This window comes from Giraffa tippelskirchi, chromosome 7 (assembly GCF_054371585.1).
Source record: "Giraffa tippelskirchi isolate mGirTip1 chromosome 7, T2T-mGirTip1v1.2.pri, whole genome shotgun sequence".
In the NCBI taxonomy this organism is placed as follows: Eukaryota; Metazoa; Chordata; class Mammalia; order Artiodactyla; family Giraffidae; genus Giraffa; species Giraffa tippelskirchi.
Genome location: NC_137281.1, coordinates 85,268,298 through 85,282,126, shown reverse-complemented (window position 1 = coordinate 85,282,126; position 13,829 = coordinate 85,268,298). Strand labels below are relative to the sequence as shown.

At 33.1% G+C, this 13,829-nt stretch overlaps 1 protein-coding gene across 5 annotated transcripts in view; it reads left to right on the top strand.

Moving 5' to 3' along the window:
• The window catches only part of MYO9A (myosin IXA), a 223,508-nt gene that overhangs the window by 56,363 nt on the left and 153,316 nt on the right, over positions 1-13,829 (top strand). For all 5 annotated transcript variants that reach the window (XM_081506178.1, XM_081506177.1, XM_081506176.1 and 2 more), the window contains exons 3-6: positions 2,841-2,935; positions 5,989-6,051; positions 8,288-8,387; positions 10,088-10,144. In XM_081506178.1, coding sequence (XP_081362304.1) covers positions 2,841-2,935; positions 5,989-6,051; positions 8,288-8,387; positions 10,088-10,144 — 315 coding nt within the window. The remainder of the gene's footprint in view (positions 1-2,840; positions 2,936-5,988; positions 6,052-8,287; positions 8,388-10,087; positions 10,145-13,829) is intronic.

Sequence of the window (13,829 nt, the reverse complement as noted above, 5' to 3'; positions counted from 1 at the left end):
AAAATATAAAAGAAGTATACACTATGGTAAAGTAGGATTTATATTAAGGAATGAAAGGTTGGTTAAACAATATAAAAATAAATGCAGTGTTAAACATTAATAGACTAAAGGACAGTTCAGTTCAGTCGCTCAGTCGTGTGTGACTCTTTGCGACCCCATGAACCACAGCACGCCAGGCCTCCCTGTCCATCACCAACTCCCGGAGTCTACCCAAACCCCTGTCCATCGAGTGAGTGATGCCATCTAACCATCTCATCCTCTGTTGTCCTCTTCTCCTCCTGCCCTCAATCTTTCCCAGCATCAGGGTCTTTTCCAGTGAGTCAGCTCTTTGCATGAGGTGGCCAAAGTATTGGAGTTTCAGCTTCAACATCAGTCCTTCCAATGAACACCCAGGACTGATCTCCTTTAGGATGGACTGGTTGGATCTCCTTGCAGTCCAAGGGACTCTCAAGAGTCTTCTCCAACACCACAGTTCAAAAGCATCAATTCTTTGGCACCCAACCTTCTTTATAGTCCAGTTCTCACATCCATATATGACCACTGGAAAAACCATAGCCTTGACTAGATGGACCTTTGTTGGCAAAGTAATGTCTCTGCTTTTTAATACGCTGTCTAGGTTTGTCATGGCTTTTCTTCCAAGGGTCAAGCATCTTTTCATTTCATGGCTGCATTCACCATCTGCAGTGATTTTGGAGTCCAAGAAAATGAAGTCTGTCACTGTTTCAGTTGTTTCCCCATCTGTTTGCTGTGAAGTGATAGGACCGGATGCCATGATCTTTGTGTTTTGAATGTTGAGTTTTAAGCCAACTTTTTCACTCTCCTCTTTCACTTTCATTAAGAGGCTCTTTAGTTCTTCGCTTTTCAAATTAGATTTTTCTCCTGATATATGCTGAACAGTGGGATTGGTGGATCATATGGCAGTCTACTTTTAGTGGGAAAAAGGCTGCTCTCAGTGAATGATGACTTCTTGTTAGGTCAAATAAAGATAGCCCTTTGATTGAGGTTTTCTAGGAGAATGCCAAATAGGTCAAATTATGACGATTATCTATGGGACAGGGCTTTGACTTTAGTCTGATCTTTCCAGTGGCTTCTAGGTGAGACTGCTTTTTGAAAAAACTAATTGTAGGGTATTGGTTTTCTTTTCAACGTGGAGCTAGAGAGAGGAAATTGGTAATCAGGTAGGTTAAAATGCGATCAGTGCTTGCTTTTCTTACTGAAATCCAGCTGTTTTCTTTGATTAAATATTCTTCTTACAGGGGATTACTCTAAGCCTTTCATTAACTTCCAGAATCATCAAAAAGTTGATTTTGACAGTTTTTGTTGGTCTTATTTCTTTTATGAAGGGGAGAGGGATTTCAGAGATCTTTACCATTTTCTCTGATCTCATCCTTAGTAATCTTTTCAAGAGATCTAAGTAATAAAATGTATTTCATATATTTACTCATGTAGTTACTATTTCTTCTGTTTTCATTCCTTACATTGATCCGTATTTGAACATGATATCATTTTCCTTCTGCATGAAGGATTTCCTTTGTTTCTTTTAGTGTGGGTTCACTTATGATGAATATTTTCACATTTGTATATCTGAAATTGTCTTTTATTTGCCTTTTTTTAATGTTTACTTTTAAAAGTAGAGATTAAAATTAAAAAATACCTTTACAGTAGAATTGTATAAATGATAAAACATACTAATTTGTATAGCCATCTGTATGCAGTGTAGATGCAGAGTAGTTCCACTATCCCTGTAAAACTCCCTGATGCTTTTCCTTATTTTCATACCCTCTGCCCTTCCATACTCCCATTAACTTTTGGAGACAGTTTGTTTGTTCTTCCTTCCTTTTTTTTTTTTTTAAATGTCATATTAATGAAAACTTACAGTATGTAATGTTTCAAGACTGCCTTCTTTCATTCAGCAGTATGTATTGAAGATTTCATTTAAGTTGTTAAATATGTGAGTTTAAACGTGGGTTCTTAAATTTCAATTTTATTGAGATATAACTTGAAATAATATATAGCCACTTAAAATGTATGGTTTAGTGATTTTTGATAAATGCATATGCTGGATAACCTCCATCATAGAATCAAGTTATAGAATATTTTCATTACCCCTTGTGTCCCTTTTTTAGACATTTCCTGCTCCTACCCCATTCCCAGACAGCTTCTAATCTGCTTCTTGTTACTCTTGTTTTGCCTTTTCTAGAATTTTATGTTATAATATATACTCTTGTGTGTGGTTTTATAGCATAACGTTTAATATTTATCAATGTTGACATCCGTACCAGTAGTTTCACCTTTATTGCTAGGTGATATTTCATTGCATGGTATATATTTTGGGTTATAACTTAGGAAGCTTGTATTTTTTTTTATTCTTTCTAAAATAGTACTGTAGTTTTATTTTAAATAGGCAAAATACAGTATAGTATATTGCATGATGGAACTTTATTTCTTCTATACTATTCTAAATTATAATTGTTCTGATATAATTATTCTTTTCCTAGCCTGTTATTTCAGTTTAACAAGATTTTAAAATGTATATATGTATTAAATATATATTATATATAAATGTATTAAGAAAATTTGCTGGCACTGGAATGTGAAAGTGAAATCTGATTTGTAATGAGCAATAAGTTTTTACAATTAAGATTTACTTTACTCAGTAGCATAAAATGCAATCTACTTGACTTTATTGCAGATATTAGTTACTTTACCTGAAGTATGAAGAGCCTAAAGCTATAAGTGAATTGCTTTTCTAGTATCTCTTTAGCTGTTTTTTCTCGTTGAAATCTAAGGATTTTCCGTTTTTAAAAAATAGAATTAAGGAGAACTATTTATTTTGACAGGCCTTTGGAAATGCAAAGACAGCTCATAATAACAATTCAAGTCGTTTTGGCAAGTTTATTCAAGTAAATTACCAAGAAACAGGCACTGTACTTGGGTAAGTAGCAGTATCAGGCTTTGGAGATGTTTAAATGTTTGCCGTTGCCCCTTTATAAATCATAAGTTTTTCATTTGCTCTGTAATGAAAATAGTGACATTAGTATTTATATAAAATTTTTTTTCTCAATTATTTTTTTCTTTTGGAAAAGTTCAAACCTGAGGAAAGTTCTAAGAATGAATAGTGTAACATCCATCCACCCTTACTTAGATTTATAAATTGTTAACAACTATATGCATTTGCTTTATCTTTCTTTGTTATGCATATATTCATTTTTTTAAAATTGTCTTTGAGTAAGTTGGGTGTATAACTTGACCCCTTGAAATAATTACTGTATTTCCTAAAGCAGCCACAATGACGTTTTCCTGTATACTGTTTTATACTCAGGGTATTTAATTTTGTCATAGTTATAATTTTTGCTATTACAGTCTGTGATCAGAGTCCTCTGGTTGTGCCAGCAGTATTCTTTATAGCTTTTAAAGAATTAATAGACTATTTTTAGAACAGTTCTAGATTAATGACAAAAATGAATAGAAAGCAGGGAGCATTCCCTTACACCTCTTCATGCTATCCCCTAGTTTCCTCTGTTTATAATATCTTGCATTAGTGTGTTCCATTTGTGTTGTTCATTGAATGGGCTTTGATAAATGTATAAAGGTATAGTTTCACTGCCCTAAAAATCCTCTGTGCCCCACGTGTTCATCCCTTCCCACTCACTAACCTTTGGCAGCCACCGATCTTTTCACTGTCTTAATAGGTTGCCTTTTCTAGAATGTCACATAATTGGAAATTATATAGAATATAGTCTTTACAGATTGCATTCTTTCTTCCTTAACAATATTTATTGAAGAATCTTCCATGTCTTTCATGGCTTAGTTTTTTTTTTTTTTTTAATAAATTTATTTATTTTAGTTGGGGGCTAATTACTTTACAATATTGTAATAGTTTTTGCCATACATTGACATGAATCAGCCATGGGTTTACATGTGTTCCCCTTCCTGGACCCCCACCCACCTCCCTCCCCATCCCATCCCTCTGGGTCATCCCATTGCCCCGGCCCTGAGCCCTGGTCTCATGCATCGAACATGGAATGGTGTTCTGTTTCACATATGATAATATACATGTTTCAATGCTATTCTCCCAGAACGTCCCACCCTCACCTTCTCCCTCAGAGTCCATAAAATTGTTCTATGCATCTGTGTTTCTTATTCTGTCTCGCATATAGGGTTATCGTTACCATCTTTCAAATTCCATATATATGCATTAGTATACTGTATTGTTGTTTTTCTTTCTGGCTTACTTCACTCTGTATAATGGGCTCCAGTTTCATCCATCTCAGTTAGTTTTATTGGATTAATAAATTTTGGAGTAATTAACATCTTTATGGTTTTTAGACATGTTTTTTTAGTTTTTTTATATTTCTTATTGAGTTTATTCCTAAATATTATGTTATTTTTAATGTTTTATTGTTATTAAAAGTGTGATTTTTCTCTTATATTATATCTTCTAAAATTGCACATTACTTGTATGTGTTAGTTGCTCAGTTGTGTCTGACTCTTTGCGACCCCATCAACTGTAACCTCCCAGGCTCCTCTGTCCATTGAATTTTCCAGGCAAGAATACTGGAGTGGGTAGCCATTCCCTTCTCCAGGGAATCTTCCTGACCCAGGAATTGAACCCAGATCTCCTGCACTGCAGGCACATTCTTTACCATCTGAGCCACCAAGGAAGCCCCAATTACTTCTATTGATTTTTATATTAATTTTATATCTTACTATCTTGCTGAATTATTGTTTGTATTAGTTTTACTGTTGATTGTTTCTCTTACGATTTCTAGGTTTATTATATTATCTGCTAAAATAGATAGTTTAACTTTTTTTTCTGTTACTGTATCTCTGATTATTTTCTATCTTGTTTGATTACCTACCTCCTAAACTATGATAATATTGTTCTAGATACTTGTGTGAATGCCTTTACTTTTCTTCACTAAGTAGAATATTGGCTTTAGGACATTTTATCATGTTAATGAATTAAGCATTGATTTTAATTTTCTTTGAGTATTTTTGTCAGTAATGGCTGTTGAATTTTATTAAAGGCCTTTTTGGCATCTGTGAAAATCATTCTGATCTTCACTCTTGAATTTATTAATATTATCATTATTTTCCCAATATTGGATCATTTTGCATTCCTGAGAAAAGATTCTCATTTGATCAATGCAAAGACACAAACACCCACAGATGTACACATACAGACATATTTTTATACATACATATGTAAACTGGTTGTTGTGTTGTGTGCTAGTTTTTATTTATGATTTTTATATCCATATTAATAAGTACTGTGTACTCACTCTCTATGGGAGTTCTTCCTTACATCCTTTTTCCTTCTTGAATTGAATCATATGTGTCTCTCTTTTTACATTTATAGTATTCTGGTCATTGCTCTATAATAAATCCTGTCAGCTCAATGTGATAGCTGCTAGTTTGTAAGCCCCTTGAAAGCAGGTAGTATATCACTTGAAAACAGGTAGTGTATCACTTTTTCTGTATCTGAACAGTGCTTACACAGTGCCCAATTAATGAGTGCTTATTGAGGAAATTAGCAAGCTATAAACACATTTATTCCAGGATGTGGCAACAGCATGGGTGTATAAAGAAAGTATATCTTTGAGCCTTACTTAGTAGCCTAGCCAAAGTGTAATATTTGAAAGAATGTACTGTGGTATTGAGCCTGGAAAGAAAGTAAAGTGTGTGTCATTGTAGGGTCTTGAGTGCCATGTTTTGAACTTCTGACTTTATTTTGCTTTATGGAAAGTTAAAAAAAAATAGGAGTTTATTAATTTAACATGGATAACACTAACTACGTCCATAACACAATTATAATGGTAAATGTACTCTGGAAGGCAGCTATGCTCACCACTGTACCACCAATTATAGTGGAAAATGTACTCTGAATAGTATTCTTTAGACTTTTGCATCTTTTCTGATAAAACACTTGTTTACCTTATATTAGGCTTTTATTATTTATGTCAACCAATTCTATTTTTATTCTAGTGCCTATGTTGAAAAGTATCTACTGGAGAAGTCTAGACTCGTTTATCAAGAGCATAATGAACGGTACATATTTTAATTTGTGTAATTGAGATTGTAATTAAATTGAGTGTAACACTTGTATCATGCAGATTGACTTTTCAGATCTTTGTGTGTTATGACTTTTAATTCAGTTTATACCATGCATAACTTTACATATAATTGCTATTTCTGTCATGGGAAGAATACTGTACTTTTGAAGATGCTGTGAGATATTTTTAACGACTATATAGAACTGCTGTCTTCTCTAAATTCTAGGAAGACTATCAGAACAGGAAAATAGTGGTGTCTTAGGTGATATCTTTTGTTTTGTCTTTGGATCTTTTGCCATGTCTTAGTGTTCTTTCTCTAATTTGAGAAAAGTTTTTAATAAAGCTCTTAACTTTATTATAATCTTTGAGGTATATGGAATTTCAGAGATGATATATATGTAACTTCCTTTAGATGAGGAAGCCAAATATCAGAGAGGTAAATGACTTGCTTCATGTTACAGTGAGACAAAATGAAGAGCCAGATTTTGAAGTTAAACAAGCCTACATTCAAGTATTGGATATGCCTTTGGCATCTCACCTAACTTCTCTGCTTCTGAGATGCTTTTTCCTATTTTGTAGATGGAAAGCTATCATTTAGTCATTTAGAATATTAAATGAAATAATGTTTATGAAATGCTTAGTGTAGTCCTTTTATGTAATAAAGATTCATTAAGCATTATCGTATGTTACTTAATCTAGACTTTGTGTTGTTAGTGTTGTACAAATGTTTATAATAGTATACTCATCAGTATAGATTTATAGTTGTTGCTTTTTGCCAATGTCTAGTTGGAGGGGAAAAAGCCTTACGAACAACACAGACATTTATACTATCTTTTATAATATTTACCTATGTAGTTACTATTACTGGTGCTTTTTATTTTTTCATGCTTAATTGAATCTTGTCTTCTTTAATTTCAGCCATAAAAGCTCCTTTTAGCATTTTTTATGGGGTCCATCTGTTAGCTGTGAAGTATTTAGTTTTGATTTATCTGGGAATATCCTAATTTCTTCTATTTTTTTTTTTTTTGAGGATTGTTTTGCTGGATATATAATTCTTGATTTTTTTTTTTTAAGTGCTTTGAATCTGTTTTCCTTTCCATGGCTCCTGATGAGAAATCAGGTGGTAATGTTACATTAGGATCCCTTGATGAGGCATTTCTCTCATGGTGCTTTGAAAAATTTTGTCTTTGTCTTTTAATAGTTTTAATTTGTCCAGATGTGGATCTCTGAGTATTTCTCTACTGGAGTTCATTAAGTTTCTTAGATGTAGAGATTAATGTTTGACATCAAATTTGGTGGGACTTTGATCATTATTTTTTTCAAATATTCTTTCTCTTCTTTTCTTCTGCTTTTGGCACTCCCATTGTGCATATATTGGTGTACCATATTGTGCATTTGTTGGTGTCTGTTTAATGGTGTCCCACAAATCCCTGAGACTGATAATTTTTCTTTCTCTTCCGCAGACTAGCTAGCTTTACCTGACCTTTTTTCAAGTTCACTGATTCTTTCTTCTGCCTACAAATCTTCTGTTGAGCTCCTCTAGACAGGTTTTCATTTTATTATATTTTTCAACCCTAGAATTACTTTCTGATTATTTTTTATAATTTCTGTATATTCATTGATAGCTTCTATTTGACGAGACATCATTCTCATGCTTTAGTTCTTTAAACATGGTTTTCTTTAGTTTTTTGAATACATTTAAAACAGCTAAGTAAAAGTCCTGTCTAGTAAGTTAATGTCCAGACTGCCCCACAAACAGTTATTATTGATTGTTTTTTCTTCTTTGTATGTGTTACAGTTTCTGGTTTTCTTGTATGACTCAAATTTTTGTTGAAAATTGGACATTTAAAATAATAATGGGACTTTTAAAATAATCATTTGGCAGCTCTAGATACGAGTTCCTCCCCATCCCAGGATTTGTGATTGTTAATCTTGTTCCTGCTATTTGTTTTGTGAATTTTCTGAGCTAATTTGAAGTCTGTAATTTTTTTTTGAGTTTAGCCATTTAAATACCTGCTTGGTTAACTTGTTGTTTTTTAGTCACTAAATTGTGTCTGCCTCTTCTGCGACTCCATGGACTGTAACCTGCCAGATTATTATTCAAATTTATCACCTTTGTATTAAAAAAATGAAGCAAAGCTGAAACAGTTTACAAATTAATTTCTTTTTCTTGTTAAATGATAACCATAGACCATGTTCATTATAAAACCATACTTCTTTGTTTCCAACAGGAACTATCATGTATTCTATTACCTTCTGGCAGGAGCAAGTGAAGAAGAGAGATTAGCATTCCATCTTAAACAGCCAGAAGAATATTATTATCTCAATCAGGTGAGAGTTCATGAATATCATTTTGAAATGTAAGGCATTATTAAATTTTAGCTCTTGAGAAAAGTTTTTTTTTCCTAGTACTTTGTTTCTGAAACCTGGTTGGTAGTGGATATTAACTAGCATTTTCATGTATACTATCTAAAAATTTATGTGATGTACTTCTCAAATTTAAAAATTATTTTTATTCTTATATGAATCATAAAAGATAGTTATGTGCCTTTTGTTTTTTGTGAGACTCTTTAAGAGAATAATAAACTGTTTATAGATACCTCTAATTTAGAAAAATGGTTTACACTTTTCAATAAGTAAAGTGATTTACCTTTTACAGACCAGAGCATGTTAAATGTTACTAATAATTAATGCTTGCCCTCACAAAGGATTACTGAAACTTGTATTTGCATGTTTTGAAGTCTAATATATATACCTCTTTGCATGATATTATGATACTGACTTAGAGTATGATTATTTTTATAATTTACTGATTATTAAATACTCAGTGTGAAAATTCATTAAAGGAAATGACTTAGAGAATTTGTGTTTTACCTTGAAACTTAAAAAATTCTCCCCTAAACTTCTATAATAAGGAGTAATTCTCACAACTTTTCATTGCATTGGTTTCTTCAATTTTATTTTTCATATTAACAAAAATTCTAGAATCAATAATAATGAAATTGATCTGACAGTACATCATTTAGGTAACAGATTGTCTCCCCTCATTTTTAATTATTTGAGGCAAGATGTAATGTCTATGGAAAGAAATTCCTTTATGGTAGTTTTAAAAGTTCTTCTGAGGGATATTAAATTGACACTTGGATGGTGGCTCAAAGATTGTAGCATGTATTTAGGGCTTTGAAAGTAACATCTCACACTTCGTAAGATGTAGAGAAGGCTATATAAGTGATATTTCATAATTTAGAAACTACATATTTATATAAGCTAACATAATTCTGTTACTATATTGAGAATTTAAAAATTATTTAAAATATAACTTCTTGGTATAATGTGAGGCATTTTTACTGTATTGAATTAAGTATATTAAATCATTGATTTAGCTTTCAAGTTTTTCCCCTTCCCTGTTTAAATTATTTGCCTTATATTTGGGTGATAAAATATTTTCCTTTTGAAAAAGTAGCAACTGCTGATAAAATGAGCTGATGTGCATGTGTGTAGCATGTCCAAGTCTTTGCTACCCCACAGACTGTAGCCCACCAGGCTCCTCTGTCCATGGGATTTCCCAGGCAACCAGACTGGAGTGGGTTGCCATTTCCTTCTTCAGGGGATCTTTCCAAATCAGGAATCTTGCATCTCCTGCATTGGTAGGCAAATTCTTTAGCTCTGTCGCCACGTGGGAAAACCCCTAAAGTTAATACTAGAGAAATCTGGAGTTTACTACTCCTCTTCCAGATCTTTTTGTAATTACTGGCCATACTATGCATATTCTTGTCTTAGGGTCAGTATTTAGAGACTATGGGACTCAACAGTTATTATAAATTTCATAGTAACTGAACAATAGCAAATATGGATTGGTTATAATAATATATGACTCTCAGAATCTGAATGTTTATCTAGTTGTTTTGTGCTGCTATACAAAATAACTTTTCTTTGTATAACAGCGGTACTACCTGAACATTACATCTAAGAGATCATTAGAAGAGTGTAATAATCATTACTTCTACCTAACTAATCTGCCTTACTTTCAGATAACAAAGAAACCCCTCAGACAGAGCTGGGATGATTATTGCTTTGACTCTGAGCCGGTCAGTACAAGTGCCTAAGTATCCTGTGTTCCTGCTAAAGGACCATTTTTGTGACTTAGTTAGGAAGAAAGTCAGCTGAAATACAAACAAAGAATCTAGGAAAGAAGATAAATCAGTGTCTATTTTATTGGAATTGACTTTTTTGTGTATGTATGGTTTATTGATTAAAAATAATTTACCTTTTTTGGATTTTGGGGGGCTATATTTAGACTATATTCAGTATTTATTTTGAAAAATAATACATTGATTGCATTCCTAATTTCAGCCTTGTTGTGGATCCTTATAACCTATAGGGTTTTTTTCCCTTGACATACATTTATTTATTTCAATTCTTATGTGGTAGTTTAGTTACCCTCCTATCATGGGTAGTATTTATTGTTTATTTTAAAAAGTTGCATCCTTCCTGTTTTAAGTGTCTGTTAACAGTCTTTTCACATAATGAATGCATGCATTTTTTTTAATAGCAAGAGAGGCTATAGCCTATATGTAATTTTCTAAAAAATTAAGAATTGAAATTCCTTTAAATAAGATTATTTTATGTTTCAAATTAAGGATGATTTAAAGGCATATATGATGTAATATAAAATGAGTAGGTAAATTTAGCATTATTTGTTGTTATTTATAAAAACAACTTTGTAATTGTGAATAGAACATAAAAAATCTTTTTCCTTTACTTCAGTTTGCAACTAGGTCAGATGTGAAAGGCTGAAAACACACACGCATCTATATATTCATTAACTAATGAACTAATATATTAACTACTCCTCCCGGAAATGTAATATGTCTTAATCCTGCTTTAAATAACTATCACTTTAATTCTCACTGCATGTGATTACAAACTCTGCTAATTGCAAGACTATCAGATTTTGAGTAGGTTTAGTAATTTTTCCTTCAGTTTAATTGTAGTACTGTTTCACAATCAAGTAATTTGCAATTCCAGATTTGATGTTTTAGAAAATAAATTTTAGACAGTAAATTTATAGATACTGATAATTTTTAGTAGAAAAATTTTATGCTGTTTTTTCACTCTTGAGATGCTTCCATCTTTTGTTTAGTATGCCAGTTGACTGTGCGCTCCTCATTGGGAAGTAGGTAGGAGCCTGGGAAACTCATATAGTGAATATAAAACTTGATTGCCTGTACAGAGCTTACAGTGAGATTGTCAGCTGGTCTGCTATTTAGATAGTCTAAGTAATGCTTAAGAATTTTTAGGTTCTGAAGTAGATAGACCTGATTTGAAAACTGGCTCATCTACTTGTTAGTTTTGAGAAGCCAAGCAGGTGACTGATCTTTTTGTTTTCATCCCCTCTTTAAGGGGAAAATAATGGTCTTTAACTTTTGTGAGTATTAAATTAGTGCATCTACAGAGCTTGATGAATTGCTTAATGCTTAATAAGCACATGGTAAATGTTTCCACTATTGCTGCCACCATTGAAAGCATCATATCCTTCTTTTCCTTTTAGAAGAAATTTGTAGCCATACTTTCCTACTCCCTTAATATTACTTTCATCACTATTCTCTTATTTATTATGTTTTCAAATCTATTATCATTGGAACTTTAATTTTTGCTGCTTTTTCTTGCAGGGTAATTTTAATGGAAGCAAGTAGTCTATCTGAGGATCTTTTGCTTAATTCTTTCCTCTTAACACCTCCTCGTATCATATTTGGGGGCAAACTAAACTTGTTTCACTCTGAGTTTTTAGAACTTATATGACTAGCTTTATGGGAAGAGAGGATTAAGGAGGATTCTGCAGTTTGCTATATTACTTAATATACATTGTATGAAATTGTATAAATGATCCCAAGGGGACCTTAAGTGAGAAAATTGCTTTTAACAAGGGACCTGTTGTTGCCCATTGCATGGTGATTTAATTCCTTTTAAGGAATTAAATCACCTATTAATAAAACAAGCTCAAGCAACTAGTGTTTCATGAAAGAAAGCAGAGGACTTAGAACAGATTTTGGTGTAACCTCCTCTGTTGTTTAGGTGACTTATTTAACCGCTGAGTCTATTTTCTTTCCTATAAATATAGGTATAATAAAATGTACATATGCGTAATTAACTTCTTGTTTTGAGAATTTAAGATTATATACAGCAAGTGACTCTCATATTGATTGGTATGTAGAAAATATATGGTGAATGCTAATTTCCCTTCTTTAAATGATAATAATCTATTCTAATAATTTTACCTTAAAGCTGGTTCTGAATAACTTCAATGTAAACAGTTTCACCTAATTTAAAATTTTTCTGAATTAAACTTTGAATGGTCGGGTCCAACATCAGGCGAGTTTAGTGAGAATTGCCAGAATGGGGCTCGGGATACTGAATAGCATGCTGCAAAGGGATTAAAACATCATATTCTCAGTGAGGCCAAGCTTTCATCCTGGTCATTACTGCCTTTATAGGAACCCAACCATTTGTATTGTACCTCACCTCCCATTTTCCCATGAAGTAGACCTGCTGCAGGAATCCTATGCAACTGGACAGGAACCTTTGAATCCATAATATTTACATCCTCCATATTTTAAGTATTTCTAAAGCATAACACTTTTACTGCTATTTACTGTCCAACAGTTTATACATTTGGGGGTCACTCCTTCAAATTCTACCTTTTTGGCTTTATGCCAGTCCAGTACGAAGGTCTCTGCATGGTTCACCACTTCCTTTGCAAATGCTTTTCCATTTAAAAACCATTACCATCCATATTATATTTGATCATTATAAAACCGCTGGTTGTAGTTAGTATGATTACCTTTCACACAAGAAGCAACAGTGGCTCAGAATTTAAGTGATTTCCCCCATGGTGATGAAGCAATTTAATAATGTAATTGGGATTCAAATCAGGCTATGTTTTTTTTTTTTTTTTTTTTTACTTTTATTTTTATTTTATTTTTTTGGTTATTTTATTTTATTTTTTATAAATTTATTTATTTTAGTTGGGGACTAATTACTTTACAATATTGTAGTAGTTTTTGCCATACATTGACATGAATCAGCCATGGGTTTACATGTGTTCCCCTTCCTGGACCCCCCACCCACCTCCCTCCCCATCCCATCCCTCTGGGTCATCCCATTGCCCCGGCCCTGAGCCCTTGTCTCATGCATCGAACATGGAATGGTGTTCTGTTTCACATATGATAATATACATGTTTCAATGCTATTCTCCCAGAACGTCCCACCCTCACCTTCTCCCTCAGAGTCCATAAGACTGTTCTATGCATCTGTGTCTCTTATTCTGTCTCGCATATAGGGTTATCGTTACCATCTTTCAAATTCCATATATATGCATTAGTATACTGTATTGTTGTTTTTCTTTCTGGCTTACTTCACTCTGTATAATGGGCTCCAGTTTCATCCATCTCAGTAGAACCGATTCAAATGTATTTTTTTAATGGCTGAGTAATATTCCATTGTGTATATGTACCACAGCTTCCTTATCCATTCGTCTGCTGATGGACATCTAGGTTGCTTCCATGTCCTGGCTATTGTAAACAGTGCTGCGATGAACATTGGGGTACACGCGTCTCTTTCAATTCTGGTTTCCTCGGTATATATGCCCAGCAGGGGGATTGCTGGGTCATATGGCAGTTCTATTCCCAGTTTTTTAAGGAATCTCCACACTGTTCTCCATAGTGGCTGTACTAGTTTGCATTCCCACCATCAGTGTAAGAGGGTTCCCTTTTC